This window comes from Mustela nivalis, assembly GCF_964662115.1.
Source record: "Mustela nivalis genome assembly, chromosome: 20".
NCBI lineage: Eukaryota > Metazoa > Chordata > Mammalia > Carnivora > Mustelidae > Mustela > Mustela nivalis.
Genome location: NC_139039.1, coordinates 2,619,646 through 2,644,582, shown reverse-complemented (window position 1 = coordinate 2,644,582; position 24,937 = coordinate 2,619,646). Strand labels below are relative to the sequence as shown.

The 24,937-nt window shown below is 35.4% G+C and overlaps 1 protein-coding gene across 13 annotated transcripts in view; it reads left to right on the top strand.

The window, feature by feature from the left end:
* The window catches only part of PSD3 (pleckstrin and Sec7 domain containing 3), a 733,176-nt gene that overhangs the window by 376,440 nt on the left and 331,799 nt on the right, over nt 1-24,937 (top strand). For 12 of the 13 annotated variants that reach the window (XM_082715136.1, XM_082715148.1, XM_082715146.1 and 9 more), the window contains 4 exons: nt 9,028-9,222; nt 9,324-9,404; nt 11,171-11,283; nt 14,022-14,080. In XM_082715136.1, coding sequence (XP_082571262.1) covers nt 9,028-9,222; nt 9,324-9,404; nt 11,171-11,283; nt 14,022-14,080 — 448 coding nt within the window. Of the gene's footprint in view, nt 1-4,933; nt 5,046-9,027; nt 9,223-9,323; nt 9,405-11,170; nt 11,284-14,021; nt 14,081-24,937 lie in introns of those variants that run through there. The other variant, XM_082715149.1, reaches the window with a different exon arrangement.

Genomic DNA, 24,937 nt, shown 5'->3' with positions numbered 1-24,937 from the left:
CTTGAGAAAGGCATGTATTGCTATATATTTTCCTTTTAGGACTGCCTTTGCTGTGTCCCACAGATTTTGAACTGTTGTATTTTCATTGTCATTTGTTTCCATGGATTTCTTCAATTCTTCTTTAATTTTCTGGTTGACCCCTTCATTCTTTAGCCTCCATGTATTTGGGTTCTTTTTAACTTTCCTCTTGCAACTGAGTTCTAGCTTCAGAGCATTGTGGTCTGCAAATATGCAGGGAATGATCCCAGTCTTTTGATACTTGGTGAGACCTGATTTGTGACCCAGGATGTGATCTGTTCTGGAAAATGTTCCATGTGCACTTGAGCAGAATGTGTATTCTGTTGCTTTGGGATGGAATGTTCTGAATATATCTGTGATGTCCATCTGGTCCACTGTGTCATTTAAGGCCTTTATTTTCTTATTGATCTTTTGCTTGGATGATCTGTCCATTTCAGTGAGGGGGATGTTAAAGTCCTCTACTATTACTGTATTATTATAGATGTGTTTCTTCGATTTTGTTATTAATTGGTTTATATAGTTGGCTGCTCCCATGTTAGGGGCATAGATATTTAAAATTGTTAGATCTTCTTGTTGGACAGACCCTTTGAGTATGATGTAGTGTCCTTCCTTTCTCATCTCTTGTTACAGTTTTTGGCTTAAAATCTAATTTATCTGATATAAGGATTGCCACCCCAGCTTTCTTTTGATGTCCATTAGCATGGTAAATTGTTTTCCACCCTCTCAGTTTAAATCTGCAGGTTTCTTTGAGTCTAAAGTGAGTTTATTGTAGACAGTGTATTGATGGGTTTTGTTTTTTTATCCATTCTGATACCCTGTGTGTTTTGATTGGGACATTTAGCCCATTTACATTCAGGGTAACTCTTGAAAGATATGAATTTAGTGCCATTATATTGCCTGTAAGGGGACTGTTGCTGTATATTGTCTCTGTTCCTTTCTGGTCTACTACTTTTAGGTTCTCTTTTTGCTTAGAGGACCCCTTTCAATATTTCCTGTAGAGCTGGTTTACTGTTTATAAATTCTTTTAGTTTTTGTTTTTCCTGGAAGCTTTTTTAAATCTCCCCTTCTATTTTCAATGATAATCTAGCTGGATATCATATTCTTGGCTGCATGTTTTTCTCATTTAGTACTCTGAATATATCATGCCAGTTCTTTCTGGCCTGCCAGGTCTCTGTGGATAAGTCTGCTGCCAATCTAATATTTTTACCATTGTATGTTACAGACTTCTTGTCCTGAGCTGCTTTCAGGATTTTCTCTTTGTCTCTAAGATTTGTTAGTTTCAGTATTAGATGACAGGTTGTGGACCTATTTTTATTTAATTGTGAGGGGGGTTTTCTGTGCCTTCTGGATTGATGCTTGTTCCCTTTGCCATATTAAGGAAAATCTCTACTATAACTTGCTCCAATATGCCTTCTGTCCCCCCCCTTCTTCTTCTGGAATCCCATTTATTCTAATATTCTTTTGTCTTATGGTATCACTTAGCTCTTGAATTCTCCCCTCATGGTCCAGTAGTTGTTTGTCTCTCTTTTGGTCAGTTTCTTTATTCTCTGTCATTTGGTCTTCTATACCACTAATTCTCTCTTCTGCCTCATTTGTCCTAGCAGTAAGAAACTCCATTTTTTTATTGCATATCATTAATAGCTTTTTTGATTTCAGCTTGGTTAGATTTTAGTTTTTTTTTTTTTTAATTTTTCCAGAAAGGGCTTTTATTTTTCTTGTCAGTGTTTCTCTAATATCTTCCATGTCTTTTTTGAGCCCAGCTAGCACCTTGAGAATTGTCATTCTGAAGTTATTATTACCAATGTCCGTATTGATTAGGTCCTTAGCCTTCAGTACTGCCTCTTGTTCTTCTTCTTCTTTTTTTTTTTTTTTTTTTGTGGTGAGTTTTTCTGTGTTATCATTTTATCCAGATAATAATATGAACGAAGGGCACCTGGGTGGCTCAGTTGCTTAAGCAACTGCCTTCAGCTCAGGTTATGGTCCTGGAGAGCTGGGATCGAGTCCCACATCGGACTTCCAGCTCCATGGGGAGTCTGCTTCTCTCTCTGACCTTCCCTCTCATGCTCTCTCTCACTGTCTCTCTCTCTCAGATAATAAATAAAATCTTTAAAAAAATATATATGAATGAGAGAATAAAATACTAAAAGGGTGGCAAAGACTCCAGAAAAATGTATGCTAACTAAATCAGAAGAGACCCTAAATTGGGGGTAGAAGAAAGGGGGTAAAAAGGATTATATATATATATATATATAAAAGACTGGTGAATAGAATGGAGCCACCCACTTGATTTTGGGTGTTAGAAGAAACTACCTCCCAAAATTTTAAAGAAGAGAATATATATACAAAAACAAGGGTAAACATGATGAAAGGATGGAATATGACTGTAAGGATGAAAAATTTTTAAAAAGTCTAAAAAAGGAATTGGTAAGTTGGTTGGAAAAAGAAAGAAAAAGAAAGTGGAGAGGATTTGCTCAGGCTGGAGACTAGAACAAAGCCGTGTGCTAGATTTGGGGTATATTTTGATCTATTAGAAGGTACTGCATCCCAAAATTTTTTAGATGAAAAAACCCTATATGTATACAAAAAATAAAGTTAGATACAATGAAGGATAAAATATGACTATAATAATGAAGATTTAAAAGACTTTTTTTAAAGAAAGGTATTGTTTTTTTTTTTTTTAAAGAAAGGTATTGTTAAGATAAATTAGTTAATAAACACTAAAAGAAGAAAGAGGAAAAGTTAAAAAATAGAATAACAAAAAAATATTAAAAACATTTAATTAGCTTTGCAAGATTAAAGAATCATGGGGAGAAAGCCATGAATTCCATGCTTTGCTTTCCCTTCCTTCGGAATTCCACTGTTCTCCTTGATCAGTGAGCTTGGTTTTGGCTGGATATTCTTGCTGATCTTTTGGGAGAGGGGCCTGTTGCCATGTTTCTTAAATGTCTTTGCCCGAGGCAGAATTGCACCACCCTTGCCAGGGGCTGGGCTAAGTAATCTGCTAGGGTTCATTCTTGGGAGCTTTTGTTCCCTGAATGCTTTCCACAGAGCTCTGGAGTCTCTAGGCAAGAGGAGCCAAGAGCTCGTGGCCCCACTTCTCAGTGTGCTCTCAGAGAAAAGCGCCCAATCATTCCCATCTCCCTGGTCTCCAGCCCCACTCTGAGCTCACCCAGCCTGTGACCGAGAATTTCTGTCTCTGGCACATGGTCCCCTTTGGAGTCTCCAAACCCAGCAGATTCTTGCTGCACTGTTCTGGTGGAGGAAGGTGGGTCTCCCTGGATCTGACAGTTGTGGGGTATCTGCTCAAAGAGCAGTGGCCCAGCTGTGCCGCAGATCACAGTTTAAAGTAAGCCCACGCTGGGAGTTCACTACTTGGCTCTGTCTCTGTTGTTGGCTTCCTCACTCTGACACCTGTGAACTCTGCTACCCTCAGACATCCCTGATCCTTCTGTGACCCCGTGGGACCTGAGACCACACTGTCCCCGCAAGGGCTCCACCCCCACTTAGCCTCTAGAGCTGTGTCCCTCAGTGGAGCAGACTTCTAAAAGTTTGGATTTTGTGCTCCATTACTCCCCCACTTGCTGGGAGCTGGCCCCTCCCCCATCAGCTAGAATCTGTCACTTCAGATTCACTTCTCTGCAAGTCCTACCTTTCAGAAAGTGGTTGATTTTCTGTTTCTAGAATTGCTGTTCTTCTTCCCTTTGATCTCCTGCTGGGTTTGTAGGTGTTTGGATTGTTTTGATAACTACCTAGCTGAACTCCTGTGACCTGATGTCATCTCAGTCTGCTACTCCTCCACCATCTTGACTCTCCCCCTGGATTTTTATCTTGTGTAGGATTTTTATGAAGGAGGCATATTATTACATCTGTGGTAGCGGTATGTAGGCTTGGAAAGAACAGTGACTATATAGAGAAAAGGGAGTTTTTCCTTTGTATTTAGAGGAGGTTAGAGAAGAATCAGTAGGTCATAGGCAAATGAGAGAAGATCTTGATGAAACTATAGAAAAGTAGTTTAATAAGGAATAAAAATTACATAAGTAAGTCACAATAAACCCATGGTATGGGCTGTGAAACACATTACCTGTTGGCAGTTAGGGAACACCATTATTGGAATTCTTCAAATAAGTTTAGAACAAACATTTTAAGAGGTTGTGTTATCAGGAGAACCTAGGTAAAGTATAAGACCAGTTAAAAAATTTGAATTTCAGATAAACGTTGAGTGATTTGTGTGTGTATGTATGTTCTGTACTAAAAACTATTTTTTGTTTATCTGAAGTTCAGATTTTTTGTATATTTGACATTTAATTAGGTATCCTATTATTTTTATTTAGAAAAACTGGCAATCCTATCATTAAAAAAGGTTATGGGAATGCCCGGGTGATCAGACTCAATAATTTGATCTTTCTTTTGATATTAGTGTTACCATATTTGTTTGCAGGTGTGAGGTACAGGCCCCAGTGAAGCATTATCTAGAACACAGGGAGAATCTTTTGGGAGTCTTTCTATATTTAAGTGGCTAGTAGGAATTTCACCTTAGGAAATTGTGAAAGTACTTGATCAAGAAGAGGGACTAGGGGAAAAAAAAAAAAAAGGAAAAAAACAAACTACTGAAAGCATCTAATATTCAGCAGACTAGATGAACAATTTCCTGTGTATTCCAGGAAACAAAATGGGGTGTCATCCCTCCTGAGAGGGATCATCCAGTTTGCTTTATCAAGTGTGAGCGAGGCTAGGCTACCATTGTTATTTATGCTCCTTATATACAGTGGCTCTTGTGTTCGGGCTCCTCTTTTTATTGTGATTTTAAAAACATTACAAAAACCCCAACAGTAAGCCCTCTGCCAAGTTGGTGAGGTCATAGTAATATGACTTCACAGGGAGCTAGATCCTTAGAAGCTCTAGTGGATCAACAAACACTGGACTTGTGGGGCAAAGAGTGCTGAGAAGGGGCTTATAAGAGGATGTATGTATGGCCCAGTCACCCTATGCTCTGGGATGAGTTCTCTTTGGTGTCTTCCTTATTGCTGGTGAGTTTGTATTGCCATCATATTGTGACGCTTTCTGATTTGAAAAGAGCAGTCTCTGTTCTTGTTCAAGTAATCTCATAAATCATGAAATGGGACAGAATGAAGCCATCTAGGAATGGAGGTATTTATCCCCACTGTATTTCTTTTTCATTGAAGGTTTTTTCAAGAAGATCCAGAGAAATCTGATTTGAACAGATTTTAAAATTACCTCCTTTTGAAGAATGTAGGGAGAATGAGGTGAAATAGACTGGACTGGGCAAGAGAGTAGAAAGAGGGGGCAAACATGAGGAATGAGGAACAGGAGTGACTATCACCACTACACTTATAAAATGTATATGCTCTTTAGGATAAGTCTCTTGTATTTGAACAAAATCTTTGCAGTACTGAATGTGTGGTGCAATTATACTATTTACATGGAGTGATTAAATATATGCCATAAATTTGTCTTGAAAAATGAGCGGTAAGTAGCAGTTTAATTGAAAAGAAACTGCTTTCTTTGGCATTTGTTTTTTCTCCATGATAGCTACTACATAGAGTAAGAGAATGCATGCAGACACAACTGCAGGGGTTTTCTTTTATAATTATAAAAATTACTTGATTTTAACTAAAATAGTTCTTTGAATAAATATTTTACATTTCCACCACAAAGTGTGAGTTGCCCTTTAAAAGAATTTTTTACTACGAGTTTATATATTACAGGTTTGCTGTATATAATGACTAAATACTCAGTTTTCTGATAGGATAGATTTCATAAAACTGGCTGGTAACTCTGTAGAGGAAGGTTTAGGATGAAAAAATATTTAAATGTATTTGCATGAAGATCTCATAATGAAGTAATATATTTTAATTGGTATCTATTTCTTTTTTTTTTTTATTTTAAATCTTTTTTTTTTTTTTTTTAAAGATTTTTTATTTATTTATTTGACAGAGATCACAAGTAGGCAGAGAGGCAGACAGAGAGAGAGGAGGAAGCAGGCTCCCTGCTGAGCAGAGAGCCCGATGCGGGACTCGATCCCAGGACCCTGAGATCATGACCCGAGCCGAAGGCAGCGGCTTAACCCACTGAGCCACCCAGGCTCCCAATTGGTATCTATTTCTGATGGAAATTTGTTTAAGGTGGCTAACTGTTTAAAGAAGGGTTAGCAAATATCTTAGTTTGCCTGGGGCAGTTCCACTTTATGTTTGTTATCCTGGCATCAGTTATGGTTTAATATTTGACTGACTTTAAAAAATGAAGTATTGTCATTAATAGCTGCAGTAAAATCAAGTCAGCCTGGGTTTGATAAGCCCCCACTTGGTACGTCTAGCTTCTCCACAGTGTCCTGTGGGATGTGTGAGTTGACCTGTGCATTGAGCAGAATAATTGAGTGTAAAAGACACTATGGGATAAACTCTTTTTATTCCTTCCCCATATAGCTCTCTTTCAAGGATAGCATGTGGAATACTTGCTAATAAAATGGAGTTTGGAGAGGAGTTGTGAGGGATGGTTATCTCCCTCAAGTCTAGCATGGTTGGGGAAGTATGGAGCAGTGCAGTTCCTAAGAGCTACCTGGTGTACTGGCTGGGCCTAGTGGCTGGAACTGCATTTGAGTGGTAGTGTACCTGCCAGACTGTCACTTATTGGTGATAGGAAATGGAAAATCATAAGGTACAGTAAGTGCCAAAAATAGATACTGAATAGTTCTGCTTAAAAAAAATATTTTTTTGTTACAATGATTTTTGTCATTTATTGTAAGTTTACAGCTATTTTTATTGGTTTTTAAAAAACTTTGTAAATGGGGCACTGGGGTGGCTCAGTGGGTGAAGCCTCTGCCTTCGGCTCAGGTCATGATCCCAGGGTCCTGGGAGCACTGAGCCCCGCATCGGGCTCTCTGCTCAGCAGGGAGCCTGCTTCCTCCCCTCTCTCTGCCTGCCTCTCTGCCTACTTGTGATCTCTCTCTCTCAAATAAATAAATTAATAAAAATCTTAAAACCCTTTGTAACAATTATAATTACATATTTAATTTTATCATCCTGTTCCCTCTTCAGAGTATCTTGGGTTAGACGTAAATGGATACTCCACTTTAATTCAGGTCAAGTTAAAGAACTATGTAGAGCAAAGACATGGCAAGAGTAGGCTTGTGGGCCTGCCTGTTCAGCCTAGCCTGGAATGGTTTTTAAGTTTTAAAAAGTTGGGAAAAACAAAGAAAAACAACAACAACAACAAAAATAGAGGCATGTGTGACAGAGACCTAATGTGACCTTGCCTGAAATATTTAGTGTCTGGTTCATTATAGAAAAATTCTGTGTCCAGTTTAGAGTCTGTGGTAAGTATGTTGGAAGGCTATTTAAATGTCATAGTTTATCATAAATGTATCTTTCCTTAGTTATCAAGTTAAAATGAGGATTTGGAAATTATTGCATTATTGGTTATGTTACAAATGGAGGATGCAGCATTCCATAGCCAGCCACAGGCTATAGCTTGTGACTCTTTTCAAGGGCAGAGGTGCTCACTTTGTGGTTTGTGGGGCTTACTGAAACCCTTTCAGGAGGTTTATGAGTTCAAAATTGTTTTATAATAACAGTACAGTATTATTTTCCTTTTTCACTGTATTGATATTTACACTGATGATGCAGAAGCAATGGTTTGCAGACTTTAGCACAAATCAAGGTAGTGACTCCAAACTGTCCTAGTTGTTACTTTGTTCTTCACTATCATGCACTCAAAAGAAAAACAAAAGTCAGTCTCACCTAAAAATTCTTTGATGAAGCAGTACAGAATAATTACATTTTAACCTTTGAGTATATACGATTTTAATTTCATGTGTGATGAAATGGGAAATATGCATAAAGCCCTTCTCCTGATGGTTTTCTTTGGGACAGTCCTGTATGTAATTTGATTTATGAGTTATAAACTTGTTGCTTTTCATGAAATGCCATTTTTCCTTCGAAGTGTAACTGACAAATTATGGTTATTGACAGCCATTTTCTCAAAAATTATTAGAGCAAACCTATTAATACTCTAAGAAAACTGACAATATATTTTGCCGGCAACTTGAGCTTTCAGTTAAAACTTAGAAATTCGGAAAACTTTTATCTGTCACCAGGAGTTTGGTAGCCTTTCCATAATTAAAGATTTTTCTGAAGATAATAGTGGTGATGTAATAAATATGATTTTAAAAAGTATTGTATAATGAAATGTGTCAACAGATATTTTGCAAATTGCCAATGTATGGTACAGAATCTTGCCTGGGTAAAAGATTGATTTAAAGTAGAAGACAAATTTTAATACGAGTACAAAAAATTCTTTGATACTATATTGCCACTAACCTTTGGGAACCTACCACTTATCTTATTTTAGTGCCACATTGAAAGAAAAAGAATATCTACAATTATCTGGAAAGGATATTAAGTTACTTTTTTTTTTTTTAACCGAATATCTGTGTGAGGTTGGGTTTTCTTAATATATTTTAACCAAAACAGAGTATTGGTTAGTGGCAGTGAGAACCCAGCTATCTTCATTAAGCCAACCATTATTCTAAATATGTAAATAATTGTTGCCTTTCCCACTAAATTTTATGTTGTTTTAGAAACTATTATTTTTAATAAAATATATTATTTATATTCATGAAATGGGTTTGTTATTTTTAAGTGAGTTAACATTTAAAATTTTTCTTTTTAAATTACCAATGCTGTGAATATCAATAGATGTAACCCACATAAACACAGAGGTGTTTGGTGTCCTCTGTATTTTTAAAAATGTAAAGGTCCTGAGACTAAAAGTTTTGAGAACTGTACCTCAAGGGTTTAAGGAATCACTTCTTCAGTACATTGAAATATGGTAGCTGGAAATACTTTTAGGACTAATTAAGGATAAAACTCTCTCATTTAAAAGTTTTTTCATTTAGTTTTTACAATAGCATGGTAATTTCATCAGCTATTTTTCCTTTTTGTCACATAAAAAAAAACCTTTTCTTTTTTTCTTTTTTATCAATTCTCACAGCAATGCTGGGGTAAAAACAACACTGCTAGAGGCTCATTCTGATATGGGGAGCACTGAAATTCTGGAAAAGGAGACCTCAGAAAGTCTCAGTAATGGTACCAGCAGCAACATAGAAGCAGCCAAAAGGTTGGCCAAACGCCTTTATCAACTAGACAGATTCAAAAGATCGGATGTCGCAAAGCACCTAGGCAAGAAGTACGTTGTGTACCAAGGCTGGTGTCTGAGTGTGTCCTTGTGTGTGTGTCTTTTTAAATAGCTTGGATTTTAATAACAAAGTCTATCCTGTTTTCTTATAGCAATGAATTTAGCAAACTAGTGGCAGAAGAATATCTGAAGTTTTTTGATTTTACAGGGATGACACTGGATCAGTCTCTCAGGTATGACTAAATACCACTTCTGTTCTTTTTTGCTTCCAAATAATTCTGAGAAGAGGAAGTAATGCTGAAACTAAAATCCAAGTTTTAATTCTTTTAGCCCACAGTGACTTTGTGATCTTAGTTCAGATTATACAATAGTTTATTAGACATAATAGAAAGAAAATAATTTTTTTATGAAATCACACATGAAATCATATTTTCCATCTAATAGATGACATAGTAAAAAATAGTAAGTCTTGAGAAGTGGAATCTCAAAAGTAGATCTTGACAAGTGGAATCTGTGGAAATCTGGTTTTTGGATGATCAATTTTTTAAAAAGGCACAGATTTACAGACTGTAGAATTATAGGCTTCCCTCCTGCCCAAACATTTATTTATAATAGCCAAATAGCCTTTAAGATGATGCTTGGAATTAATTCATGAATGGAATAAAAATGAACACAACATATAATTGGCAGAAGGTATCTGTAAACTGTTTCAGATAGTAGCACTTTTTGCTGATCTGTTCAAATGAAGGTTTAAACACACTGATCCTCACTTTTCACACCATAGTGTACTGTAAATTTCTAAAAGTCATGAAGGTAAAACTCAGTCAGCGTTTACCTCTTATTAATCTTATAACATGTCAGAGCCTGGAGGAATTTTGAGATCATCTGTATAACCCTCTAGTTTTATAAATGAGGAAACTGTGTTTTGGGAGGTAGCATGAGGATATTTAGGTTAGAATACACAATAATGACTTATTCAGTGGTACTTTGTGTGAATTGAAGGCATACATAGGTTTTTCCACTGAAAACAAGGGTAGAGAAAAGATTGATGTTTATGCATTATTCTCTGATACGGTTTATAAAAGACAGTTATGAAAAATTCCACTTTGATTGTTATAAGTTAACACACTAAGAAAGCAACACTTTCATCATAGAAATAATAATGTTGTATGTTTCTTCTAATTGTGAGATTTCTTAGAACATTTTAAAGGATTTTTTTTTCCTTCCTAACTCATGTTTAGGGAAGCACATCCACTTTGTCAAGTGAGGGTCATTGGAATTCATCATTAATAGACGGTACTCTTAGTGACTCTGATTTAGATTGGTGTGTGGTTCTGGGCATATTTTTGTTTTTCAAAGAATTTTTATACATTAATTAGTTGGGTTTTAGCTCCCAATTTTCTTCTCATATAAAAAGTTAATATAATGTGATAATAGGCAAAATAAAATTAACAAAACTTGTACACAAGATAATATAATTGTAATTTTTTTCTTTTTTTTAAATTTTATTTTATTTATATTCAGTTAATTAATGTATAATGATTATTAGTTTCAGAGGTAGAGTTTAGTGATTCATTTGTTTTATATAACAATGTGTCAGTGGCAAGTACAATCATATAAACAAAATGACAGACTGTTACAGTTTTAAAACATAGCCTCCATGGTTATGGGTTTGATATTTAAGTGTTCTTTGGTTTTTATCTGACTGATCTTTTAAATGGGTACTTGTCATTTCAGTCATATGGTGAAGTTACTACCTTCCCAGGGCTTTATTTTAATGTATTAGCTACCATGTTACTGTTACTATTCTGTCATCTTTCATATTAACATTTTATAGAATTAAATTTATATCGAATGGCTATCTCTAGCAAGTTTTTTTAATAACTAGAATATGTTTGTATAATTAATTTTATATTATATATGAATTAACTTTATCAAACATAAAGAGTATGGTAATGTTTTCTAGTTTCACTTTTTTTCCTCTTAATTCTTTCTTTAGGTATTTCTTTAAAGCATTTTCTCTTGTGGGAGAAACTCAAGAACGAGAGAGAGTTTTAATACACTTCTCCAATAGATACTTTTATTGTAACCCAAATACCATTGCTTCACAAGGTAATGTGATGGAAATGTTTGTATTTCAAGAAACAAGGGTTATTTTTCTCATAAAAGTTAAATTTTATTGGGGCGTCTGGGTGGCTCAGTGGGTTAAGCCGCTGCCTTCGGCTTGGGTCATGATCTCAGGCTCCTGGGATCGAGTCCCGCATCGGGCTCTCTGCTCAGTGGGGAGCCTGCTTCCTCCTCTCTCTCTCTCTGCCTGCCTCTCTGCCTACTTGTGATTTATCTCTGTCAAATAAATAAATAAAATCTTAAAAAAAAAAGTTAAATTTTATTGTGGAAAATATGGAAGATTATACAGAAGAAAATGAAAATCATCTAGGGCTCTCTAATTATCTGGAGATAACTTTTAACAACTGTTTGATTTATTTCCTTCTCTATTTGTATAATATTTAATTTCAAATTTGAATCATTACAGAGTTGTGTTTTCTGTTCTTTCCCTTTCAGTTGTGAGCATTTTCTCGTGTCATATTTAATGGCTGCATGACATTTTTTTCTTTTCATTATTTTTACTTTGTTTTCCAGTTCTATAGTATGATAAGATGCTTTAAATCACTCTGAAATTTTACATGCAAAGCACATTGTAATAAATGAAATGCAGGTTTTATTTCTTCTTTCTATCCCTCTGATTAATCTAAAGTTCTTGAAGAGCATGTATACTTAGTTTTGGAAACGTTTACAAATCTCACTGGTGTTTGTAGTGTGTCTCCCGTGCTTTGGTTTGATAATTCGTTGTAGCAACACTGACCACTGACTTTGACTTGTGATTTTAATGAACTATGAGTTTATGTTTATTGTACTATTTTTAAAAAGCAACTTCGAACTATTTCATTGTTGATGCACCCTATCAAGAGGTTTTTCTTCCATGTCAATTCCTGCAATAAAGTAAAATTTTCAAGGTTTGAAGTCAGGCGCATTCATTTGCAATTGGAGAATTTTTCATAAACATGAATTCTGGAATAGATCACTAGGATTAGAGGCACCAGAAATAACCATTTTCTCTAGCTTCAGTCTTGCCAGTTAACTGGGATAAGTGTAGATGTTGACTAAAGTGATTAATTCCCAGCCTCTGCCCTGCAGGCCTTAGCTAAATTAACTAACAATCTCATCATTAGAGTCACATTCATCTCCATAAAATGGGAATTTAATTTTCTTTTGTCCTTTCTTTGATTATACTTAGACTATTTACTCACTGTTTCTATCACTAATCAGTATTGTGTAGCGAATGAAAGGGACAGAAGGGAATTGTTTTTATTAAAAGCCTCCTCTAAATCTAATAAAATATTGACATTCCTGAGTGAGATAAGGAATTTGGATATGTACACTCATCTGGCTGTTGATAAGGGTATTGGAGAGTTGGGTGCTGAGAGTTTTACAAATGCTTTCAAGGAATTTATTTTAAATGTACTTAAAATTTAATAATAATAATCTGGAACTGGAATAAATGCACTTTTGGGCATTCAAGTAGCATCTCCTTTGAGATATTAATAATAGAAATCACCTACTCTACTCAAAGGCATACTTCTGAGAAATAAGCTGTCTCTAATTCATGAATTCAGTAATTAGGAAGGCCTGCCTTTCGCACATTTGGCATACACAATAAGATTTTTCTGCATCTGCAGAAAAAATTCTGTTGAGAATTGCAGGAAAAGAATGAGGAGAAGTAATTCTAAGGTTTGGAAATGAGAAGCTTCTAATTTTTAGTGCTTTCTCTTTTCCTTTATCAAGGAATAAAGTGATGTTTCCACCTAAATGGGACATGGTCCATCTGGTTGGAGCAGCATCTTTCCCCTGAATATTTAATTTTTTAATCTTTACAAGATTATTGCAGTATTTTACTTTTGGCTGATCCATAGTATCCTGGACCAGTGGCCTTTAGTGAATTGTCAAGAAAGAGGATAACTATTGCTGCCCATATATATTTTTAGCCAGAGAACTAATACCCGGACAGTACACTGAGAGACCCAAATCTTGGTTTCCTGTAACTTTTGCTTCTTCTTAATTTGCATTCCTCCCAGAAAGTTAAAAAAAAAAAAGAAGGAACGGTAGCAAATAATTTATTTTCATTTCTGCATCTTTTATTACATAAGATTAGGAAAATATAAATAAAAAGATAAAAATTATCTCATTACCCAGAGACAGTAATGTTTTAATATAATGCTATATATTATTCTAGATGTATTTATATTTAAATGGGATCATACTGCATTTTGTGCTTTTCATAGAATATGTGCTTTTCACATAACAATGTGCTTTTCATATAATAGTTTATTGTGAAATGTCTTTTTGTTTCAACACTCAGCATACTTCGACAACATTTTTAATGTCTTAAACATAACAGGATTGTGGTTTTGGAGGGTTTTATTTCCTTGTTCCCCATTATAAGTGATATTTCTTTGGATACCCTTGTATCTTGTCTAGATCCTATTTCCTTAGTGTAAAGTCTTATAAATGGATTTGTTGTGTCAAAAGATACTGTTCAAAGCTTAAGATATGTACTCTCAAACTACACTCCAGAGAGTTAAGAATAATATACTTTATCACCAGCAGAGCCCTATTGTCTGCACTGAGGCCCTTTTAATAATTTTTGTTTGTTTGTTTCCCCAAACAAACATGATTGTGCTTAGCCACATTATTGTGTTTTCAGAGGTTCTTAACATATGCCACTTTGATGATTATAAGTAGTTCAACGGGAAATGGTGAATTAATGCTTTCTTTCCTGTCACTTCCCTTAGATGGAGTCCATTGTCTTACCTGTGCAATGATGCTTCTTAACACGGATCTCCACGGCCATGTAAGTGTAGGTGTGTGAAGCCGTTACTTAGAGAAATTAAAATATTTTGAGCTTATCTTTGCTTTTGTATTCATACACACTAATTCTCTCCCCTTCCCTTCTCTCATTCTCTACGTGGCAGGTAGGTAAATGTAAACCCTTGGGAAAAAAAAAAAAAACTTACTTTACATGCTAACATGAATACGATACGTTCTGCATGTCTGCAGTTGACTTACCTGTAGTGAGTGTGTTCTGTATCTTTTCTCCAGTAGATGGCAGAGGCAGAGCATTTGTTTTTGGGTTAGCTATTTGGGTTGATAATATGATGGAAAGAGGAAATAAGTTAGAGCTGAAGATGATGACCATGTTTTTACTAAATCTAGTAGCCAGTTTTAAGAACACAGCCTTTTCTTTGCTTCTCAGCTGACATGGTCTTTTTTACTAGTTGAAATATCAAAATATTCTAATTACCATCTCATCTGCTGTTGAAAAATCTAGAGAAAACTTAACCAGGGTGAGATGCTTTATAATTATATATAAAATTTTACCTCCATAGGTGTGAAATTTTAGCATTTACTTAAACTGTCTATCTTAGAGAAAATGAAAATCTTTTAGTTTAATATAGGCCAGTATGTACTCACTTAGCACAAAAATTATTTCATAGTCCCAGGTCCATTTATTCTGAAGAGAAAACCAAGTTTCTTATAATTAAAGAATCTAGGTCATCCCTTGATTTGCTATATGATTTATCTTAAAATTTTAAAAAATCACACTGAAAGAATAAAGCTTAGGTATCTGTACAAATTCATTTTCATCTTCCAAAAGGACACATCATTTCCTTAAGAAAGGCAAAATGGTGCAGTTTGGGACGATTAAAGTGGACTGAAGGGAAAAAGAAATGTTCTGTCAGAAAAATGAAGAGGAGATACAGTGATAGCTAACACTGTCTTCACATACCTCCCAACTCAACTAGGAAACTAGGAAGTTCCTTTTTCAATTTCCATGAGTTGTATTTAGAATAGCGAAGTGACTTGTAGACATATGTAACGTGTCCAGCGATGATACAGAATAAAATTAGTAGATATGCTCAGGGACATTTTGGGGCCATAGCACCATAATACATCCTGGGGATATAAAGGTGCTAGGATTCCCGCAGCGTGAGCCTTGATATGAGGATCAGAATCTAAACTCACTGGTTTGTTACGGGGATGACAACTCATTGTACCGTCCTGACCCCTGTTTTTCTGTTACCAGCAAAGCAAGTTTTCCTTGCTTTTTTCTCTGCCTGTCTTATGATGATGACAGTTAGAATTTTGTCCTCCTCTTTTCCTCCCACTTAAGAGAGAATTTTTGAATACTTGTCCACATATAACTTTGATCCAAGTTAGTGAGCCCAATATAAGGTAGCTTTGTCACGTGAGATATTTTATATTTCACATATGATGGGTGTGCATTTAGTGTCTGTTGACTGAGAAAATTTATGATGACAAAAAAATCCAGTAACACATTAAATTCTTATTTAAAAGTTAAGGATCTCATAGAACTTCTGTAGAAGTTGCTAGATGGGGGATTAATTTCTATTAAAAGCTGAATTACTTTTTAGAAAGCTAATATTGCCTTAATACTTTCAAATAAGTGTTTATCTTATTAATCACAATAATTTTAAATATGGCAGTAAATAAAGGTGTGAGGTTTTTTACATATTCAGATAACTCAGCTTGTTTGATATCCAGACTAACCATGAGCACCCCAGTGTTTATAGTCCATAAGTTCAGAACCACAGATCTCGGATTTGCACTTGCTCTGTTTTCAGACCACTTTTATATAATTGAAAAGAGACTAAATGAAGAGTAACGTTTCTTTTTGCAACTAGAATGTAAGAGTTTATAGGTAAGAGGCAGTATACGAATAAACAGTTTAATATTATCCTGAGTTGTGCCAATTGTACATAATTAACAACTGGCTATAGTGACAGAACTACATGTAAGAGGGAGAATAAGTACAATATTATCAACATATTTTTATTAATTATTAATTTTATTATTAATTTTTATTAATAATTTATTAATAATTTATTGATTGTTCTTAGCTTTGTTCTTGAAAATGTGTGCTATATACTTAGGATTGTCTGTGGGTAGGTTTTGTATATTAGAGGTTTTTTAAATCCTTATTTACAATGCATGCTGTTGAAAGTCTGTTGAATATATAGTTGTTTCATAAGAACTAACCATACGAAAATGTGTTTTCTTATCTTCCAACTCTGGATTCATTTTAAAAATAAATTTTCCTTCTAGGTGGTAAGTTTTTATCCATAATTCTGGATGTAGTTTCTGTTGCATCATGATTGCCTGATGTATTGTTACAGTTTCTCTTTGACTTACTAGCATGACCCCTTTGAAGGTGAATCATTCAAAATATAAAGTGAATTATTTCTAATATCTGCCCCTTTTCACCTCCTCCCTAGGCTGTACTGCCTAGGCCATCACCTCTCATTACTTAGTCCAATGCTAGAATAGTCTTCTTGGGAAGTGAACTAGTAAGCCATTTTCCTTTTCTTCTTTACCATTGTGCCCTGATAGCAATACACCAGCATGATCTTTCTAAGAAGTACTGCAGTAAGCTTGTCCTCATGCTCTCAGTGAAGGAGGCATAACTTGGGAATTAGCTTCTTTTGGCTTTTCTTTGTGATGAATCCTCCTTGTGGATTTTATTTACTCTGAGGAATGATACATTGGAAATGCACTGGTATGGGCCTTTGTTCATTCTGCTAACTTTTCTTACTAATAAAATCACTGAATGTATACTAATGTAATAAATCTAATATAGTGTTATATGTTGGAATGCCTTTCTGTCTTTCTTTTTATAATTTATTCTAACATTCAACAAACACTTATAGTATGTCTACTCTATCCAAATTCTGTGCCATCTGGGTAAGGATTGGAAATGAATGAGACATTCGTGGAAGTCAAAAATCATTTCTGATAGTGTTGGCTAGGCTGACTTCCATTAGTCCTTTTAACTTAGAATATAGCAGGTAACTGAGGTGCTGTAGTGGAAAAGTACTGGGGAGATATTTTAATTATACCTTGGATAATTGAATTTCACATGGAAAAAAAATAATCCGAAGTATATGCAGTATTTTTGGGAGAAGTTCATTCAAATGTCATAATTTCAGTGGAGCTAAAAATGCTGATTCCCTTTTGTACCTATTTTTAAAAAAATACAAATGATGCATTATTATTTTAGCAACAGTATTGACTTGCTTTTATTTGCGTGTAGTTTATTCTCTTAGAAAAAATATTTTATAATTGTGGTCACATAGCTAATGTGCTGAGTAATCTCTTATTTTTAAAATGACTCTTCATCGATGAAATATGTATGTAAATTAAACTTTTGCATATATAGATAACTTTCTATTAAAACAAACTCTAGAGTTTATTTTTCTCTTACAATATGGGAACTAAGTTGTATTTATGTTATTTGAGCTATCAACAAGGAAAAAATTGAAAATATGAAAATCTTTTTCTTTAAAGCCTTGTGTTTTATTGGAAAAAGTATGAATAAAGGATTTTATAAAGTTAGAATAAATTCTATACTATTTCTTTTCTGGACTGATCTTCACTTGTGCTTTGTTGACTGTAACTCGCTCTCAGGTCCTTGGATCATAACAGAGATTCAGCTGTCTACCAGGATTATCACTGGAGCTGAAGACAGGTGTCAGGGGCAGGACAATAGGCAGAAACTTTGTACCAGTGTTGGACCCTGAAGTGGGAAGAAGTTTTAGATGTAGACTGATTTGTAATGAAGAGTGGGATGGATAAATATAGAATCAGTTGGTCATTTTCACAGCTAAAAGTCAAAAGAGATCTGTAAGACAATGGCTGCCCAGGGTCAGGCCTTGGTTAGAGGCAGTAGCAAGGACATTTATTTGTAATCAAGGTATTGTGGCAGAGTCTATCCTTTGACACTGTGGCTTGGGATTTTTAATAGGAGTTTTACCGAAGGTATCTCTGTGTTTTTCAGTAATGGCAGGAGCTAGCCCACTCTGCAACAGGTGTAAAGGAATTGGGGGTGTGGTTCTTCTGGAGTGGTGGCTCAGTCTAGTCATCTTGTAGATAACTTTGGGATACTCTGGGTATGTTGAATATCATCCTCAGTGGTCTGAATTTAATTATGAGGCAGGACCCTACTGTTTTTTTTGTTTGTTTTTGTTTTTCTTTTTGTTTTTGTTGGTGTTAGATTATAGGTTGAATAAGGATAAAACGACAGTTAGTATACCATACTGGTAGAAGGGCAGAAAGGAGTCAAGTATAGGTTATGTAATAGAAAAATGTTAGCAGTTCATTATTTTTCAGTGTGTAAACTGCATTGGTAATTTTTTTTTTTAATTCCTAGATTGGCCCTGTAAGATCGTAGAATTTTAAATTGGCGGGCAAAATATTTTATTTATTATCAGAAGTAGAAAATGACTATTATAAGAATTGTTTAATGCTTTTACTTTTCACAGTGTGCTGTTTTACCTTTTTACCCTCAAAAGCACCATAGGCCTTTAACATCCTTAGGAAATTTCTGTTTCTGTAATAATCATTATTGTAATTGGCCAACTGCCTGAAGTGCTTTTTGCCTGCTGCTCTCCCTCCTGTCTAGCTGTCTTCTCTCTGGGCTCCTCTTCCTGTCTCTGTCGCCCCACATCCTAGATGCCCTCTGCCAGGAAAGCTGTCCTTGGCATTCATTTATTTTCCTATCTGAGCTTTGCCCTACTGTAGATTCTAGCCTTGTTCTTAATTTCCTTTTAGTCAACAAGCCTTCTTCCCTTGGAGGCCTCTTTTCCATGTCCTTGGTTCCAAGTCTTTCCCTTCATCTCTTTGGGAGCTTTCCAGCTACAGTGACTTCCAGGCTCTCATCCCTGGAGCTTCTCAGTGATAATGATAGTTCATGGAAGGATCAGGTCTGGATCAGCATTGCCAAGGATTTCTGGTGGGGCATTGGATTCAGTTTTCCTGTTACTGTTTCTCTTACCTAAGGAGCATTTTGGGGATTGCTTGAGAACCTTTACCATCAGCTGTGGAAGTGTTTTTATCGAAAAATGTCTTATAGATTGTTCTATTTTTTTTAAAGATTTTATTTATTAGAGAGAGAGCAAGAGAGAGCACAAGTTGGCAGGGAGGGGCCTAGGGAGAGGGAGAAGCAGTCTCCTTCTGAGCAGAGAGCCTGACTCAGCTCAATCCCAGGACCCCAAGTTCATGACCTGAGCTGAAAGCAGATGCTTAGCCGACTGAGCCATTCAGGTGCCCCTCAGATTTTTCAATTTTAAAATGACCTTTAAGATACTGTCACATTGACAATGATGTGTGGATTTTTTTTTTAAGACTTTATTTATTTATTTGACAGAGAGAGATCACAGTAGGAGAGAAGAAGGGAAGAGATCACAGAGAGAGAGAGGAAGGGAAGCAGGCCCCCTGCTGAGCAGAGAGCCCGATGTGGGACTCGATCCCAGGACCCTGAGATCATGACCTGAGCCGAAGGCAGCGGCTCAACCCACTGAGCCACCCAGGCACCCCTGATGTGTGGATTTTAATAGGAATGCTTACTTCAGCATTTCACAGTTAATCATGCACTGGTGCATTTTCTCTGCTTCTGTGACTTCTCAAAATGAAAGCCTCCTTTCCCCCATTTTTTTTTTTTAAATTTATTTTTTATTTATTTTCAGCATAAAAGTATTCATTATTTTTGCACCACACCCAGTGCTCCATGCAATCCGTGCCTTCTATAATACCCACCACTTGGTACCCCAATCTCCCACCCCCCCGCCACTTCAAACCCCTCAGATTGTTTTTCAGAGTCCATAGTCATGGTTCACCTCCTCTATTTCTTCCTCCTCTAGCCACCTCCCCCACTTCTCTTCCTTTCTTCACTTTTTTTTTTTTTTTTTTTTTGCTAGTTCTCCTTTTTTAAGAATAGGTTCATGCATGGAAAATACAACATGGAGACATCAGTTGGGTCAGTGGGGCTCATTTAGGGACTTCGGGTTATCGAATTTGTACGTTATTCAGTAGCTGCTTTCCTTTTCCTTCTTACCATTAAGAGTTTTTCACATTCGCACAGGTCTTTAGTAGAAAATGATAAAGCAGATCAAACTCCGTATTAAGTCTGTTTTTGCTCTTTCTTCCTGCACATGGTTTGAGGAGGGAAGGAGTGAGGGTGAGGAAGGTGACTGAAACAAACCTCTTACCTCTAATCCCATTACTTAAGTTAACATCTGTCATTCTATGACAAGTTAAAAGTAGATTTAGTCTTTGTAACTTGATAATGAGGTCAGTGTCTTCTATCTTCTCAAATTTCAAGGAAATACTTTCTATGAAGTTGTTACAGAATCTGCTACTACAGTACTTCTTAAACTTTTTAGTATCATATTCCCTTTATACTCTTAAATTTTTTTGAGGACCCCAAAGAGCTTTTATGAATATCCATTAATATTTTACCATGTTAGAAACTAAAATGGATAAGATTTAAAAAATATTTAGTATTTTAAAATAGCAATATAAACCAATTAAATGAATAACATACTTTTTTCTTTTAAAATTAGTGAATTTTATTTTTTAGTTTATTTTTAGGTATATAACATAATGATTCATTATTTACATATAGTTACAAAATGATTACAGTAAGTCTAGTTAACATCTTTCACCATCCATAGTTAGGTTTTTTTCCTTGTGATAAGAACTTTCAAGCTGCTCTTCAGTTTCAGACATTGAGTACTATAGTCACCATGATGTACATTATATCCCCATGCAGTACTTCCTTTACAAATGGAATATTGTACCTTTTTTTAAATTAATTGAAGAACAGTTGACACACAATGTTACATTAGTTTCAAGTGTACAACCTCGTGATTTGACAAGTCTGTTTGTTATGCTATGCTTACCACAACTGTAGCTACCATCTGTCACCATACAGCACTATTACAATACTATTGACTGTTTTTCCTGTGCTGTACTTTTTATCCTGTGACTTACTCATCCATAACTGGAAGCCTGTGTGTCCTACTCCCCTTCACATGTTTTGTCCAACCCCCAGTCCCCGCTCCACTCTGACAGCAGTTTGTTCCTCTATATTTATGGGTCTGCTTCTGCTTTTCCTTTTTTTTTTTTTAACTTTACACACATTATGTATTTTTTAAGTTTTTAATTTAAATTCCAGTTAGTTAACATACAATATAATACCAGTTTTAGGTGTACAATTCAGTGATTCAACACTTACAAAGAACACGTGATGCTTATCACAAGTGCACTCCTTAATCCGCATCACTTATTTGTTCATTTGTTTGTTTTTCAGATTCCACATATAAGTGAAATCCTATAGGAATAACATTCTTTTTTATGAATAATAATTAGACTTAGCAAAACAAAAAAATCAGTGAAAAGTATAGCATTGAAAATTTTTGGCAAGACTCTTTCCTATTTGGCTTAATAGAAGACAGCTGAATTCTCTGCTTCTGTATTTAATTAGTTGCTATATGTCACAAGTAATGTAGGTTGTAGAAAACTCCACTCTAACTTACGAGTGAGAGTGAAAAAATGTTCTGAGTATTATTATAACACTAAGTGTGACCTCATGGACTCCCTGGACAGGATCCCTGAGTCATACTTTGAGAACCACTGTCTTAGAATGTTATTATCAGTTGCCATATTTTTTTCTTTAAACCATGTCTACTTCCTTTTTTAATGGCAGTGTATTATATAAGTGGCAGGGAAGTCCAAGTAATATTTCAGATATCCCTAAAAGTTGAACTTCTAATACTTACATTAACCTATGATTGGGGTTTATGAAAGAATACTTTGAATATCACAGCCACAGCTTCTTGGTTGGTTTGGAAATTTATGAAGGATCTTGCTTTGCCTGCTAATCATACATATAAAAAAATAGACACCTGAGGGCAGCATAATACAATTAAACTTGCTTGATAGAGAAGAATACAAAACGAAAGCAAAATAGCTTATAGCAGATCTATAGAACTGAAGTAATTACCAAATCTGTAGTATGCTTTTTCTCCCCCCAATTATTGTAACATGTTGGAGGAGGTGGAATTATCATGTGGGAGGGTATGCCTGCTGTGGTTTTAAAATCCCAAGACTTATGAGGCCAGATTTTACCAATGGATCATGAAAGCTTTTAGTTTCTCTGAAATTTTTTTTTTCCCTACAATGCCACATTCTACATTATTAAAAAAAAAATTTTAGGGGCGCCTGGGTGGCTCAGTGGGTTAAAGCCTCTGCCTTCGGCTCAGGTCATGATCCCAGGGTCCTGGGATCGAGTCCCACATCGGGCTCTCTGCTCAGCGGGGAGCCTGCTTCCCTTCCTCTCTCTGCCTGCCTCTCTGTCTACTGTGATCTCTGTCTGTCAAATAAAAATAAAATAAAATCTAAAAAAAAAAATTTTTTTAGGATTATTTTGCCTAATTCTGCAACCTGTAAGTCAGAGTATATGCTGTGATCTGTTTTTCTGGTGAATACTTGAGATAGCTGTCCTTGCTAGCTGCTCTCTTAGATCTGAGTTTAGGTTAGGTCTTGTCTGGAGCTTTGAAGAAGGTTTCATTCCTCCAGTTGTCAGGGAAAGCATACTCAAAGCAAAGACTTGGTCACTCTTGTGCTGAATTTCAGACAGTAGCTTGTATGGTTTCTAGGTGACTCTAAAGAAGGAATCTCTTCATCTTAACTTTTTCCCTTTACTCTCATTGTTACCATTAAAGCTGGGAGCTGATTATCAACTGAGTGGGGAAAAAGGCCATAACTTTAACAGTAAGGCACAGAATACATCTGAATACATACTCTAATACATAATTCTAATCTATTTACATGCTCACTCATGATGTTGTCTTGAATACAAATGCCATTTCCTTCCAGTTTTCTTTTAGTTCAGGGGTCAACTAGGCACCTGGCTGGCTCATTGGTGGAGCATGTGACTTTTGATCTTAGGGTTGTGATTTCCAGGCCCACACTGGGTATAGGGAGGACTTAAAAATAAAATCTTAAAGGAAAAAAAAAAAAGATCAGGGGTCAGCAAAGTATGACCCACAGGTAAAAATCCAGCCGAAGGTCTGATTTTGTAAGTGAAGGTTTATGGAACACAGCCACACCCATTTCTTTTATATCTTCACACTAAAATGATAAGGTGAAGAGTAGTTATAACAGAGACTTCATGACCTGTAAAGCCTAAAATATTTCCTATCTAGTTCTTTTCACAAATTTATAGAACTTTTCTACACCCCCTGCCCTTAGTACATATGAATCCTCCTTCTCTCTCTCCCAGACATAGTAGAGTAAGGTTAAAGATGATCCTTTTACTTAACATTCTGAATGACATGTTAAAAAACGTATCTATGTTCAGTTTTTGAGAAATGATAAATTCATTCTAAGTCATTTAATGTATTTTTTTTAAAAAAATGGAGACAAGAACTCTTTCTTGTATTCTAAGGTAATAGTTTAATATATTTGAAAATGGCAGTATAATCATTTTGGAGAAAAGCCTTAAATCTTTGGGGGGATATGAACCACCAGTCTTGGGTTTTTCATCTTTTTGCTTAATATTCTCTCTCATTAAGGATTGTGCCTTAATTGGCCAACTATTCAAAATTTGGTCCTGCTATTTTGGGGTTTCAAACGGAATTCTTACTTTTTGTGGATTTTCCATTTTGTATGTTAAATTTTAGATTTGATTAAAGATGCCTCTTGATTTTAATTAATGATCCAGAGATTCATATTCATCAAACAGCTCAGATTTGACTGGAAATGTTGCACTGATTTCAGGAAACAATTTCTTCGACTCTCAATTCATCAGGAGGCTTTTTCACATCTCCATGCTTTTATTCATTTAATGGAAAGGAATCCAGAATATAAAAAGGTACTACAAAATTACTGCCTTGGCATGTAACTGGCCAGCATTTGTTTCAGAGCAAGCCTACTTTTTTCCAGAGTTATGAATCAATTTGGGAAGAAAATAGAATCATGGCAGTGTGTGAGTTTCTCTGTGATAGCTATGAATGGTTGAGATACAAAATCAGTGATTACAGTTAGCTTTGTTCAGTGGACAGTATTTGAATAATAATATTTCAAAATAATGGATACAGTTTGGTATAAGAAGAAGGAAAAATCCAGGTATTATATGAAGGAGTATTTCTCAATTACAAAGAGTTCATTTCATTTTACTTTTACTCCATGATAAAAATGGTACAAAAGCTCAGGAAGGTTTAGCCATATATGTAAGTAAGGCACAAATGGACTAACGAGACCCTTCGCCTTTCCTCCTGGGCCTTACCTAGAACTGCCAGTGAGTCAGAGAAGGACAATAAATGGCAGATATAACCACCTCAACTAATCAAATATTAGTAAGTTGTTGAGTATCTTTGATTAGTAGAGAGCCATTTATCTTGGTTATTTTCCTGCATTAGTCAGGCAGATTGAGGCACCAGTTCTTGGGTGTTTGTACTAATTCTTCTTTACTCTCGAGGACCCAAAGTGTATGAATTGTTATTGTTAGCTTGAATTTACATATCCATTTTCTCCCTAATTGCTATTTTCCTAATTGTTATTTCAAAATTCATGTGAGTCAAAATGGTATCTTTACACTAATGTAGGCTGTGAAAGTATACAAAAAGCAATGCTAAATAAGCAAGTAAATAAAATAAGTCTGAATTTAGAATGAAGTATGACTTTATAAACCAAAATAATGCCAGGAACTCTATCATTGTTTTTCAGTGTTACAAAACATAACTATTAATTAAATGATGAAAGTTTTATTTATACCATATAATAAAAATTCATAATGTCCTCAAGTTTTGTGACTTAGTGATCTTTAAACATATTGCTCATTAGTCTTTCA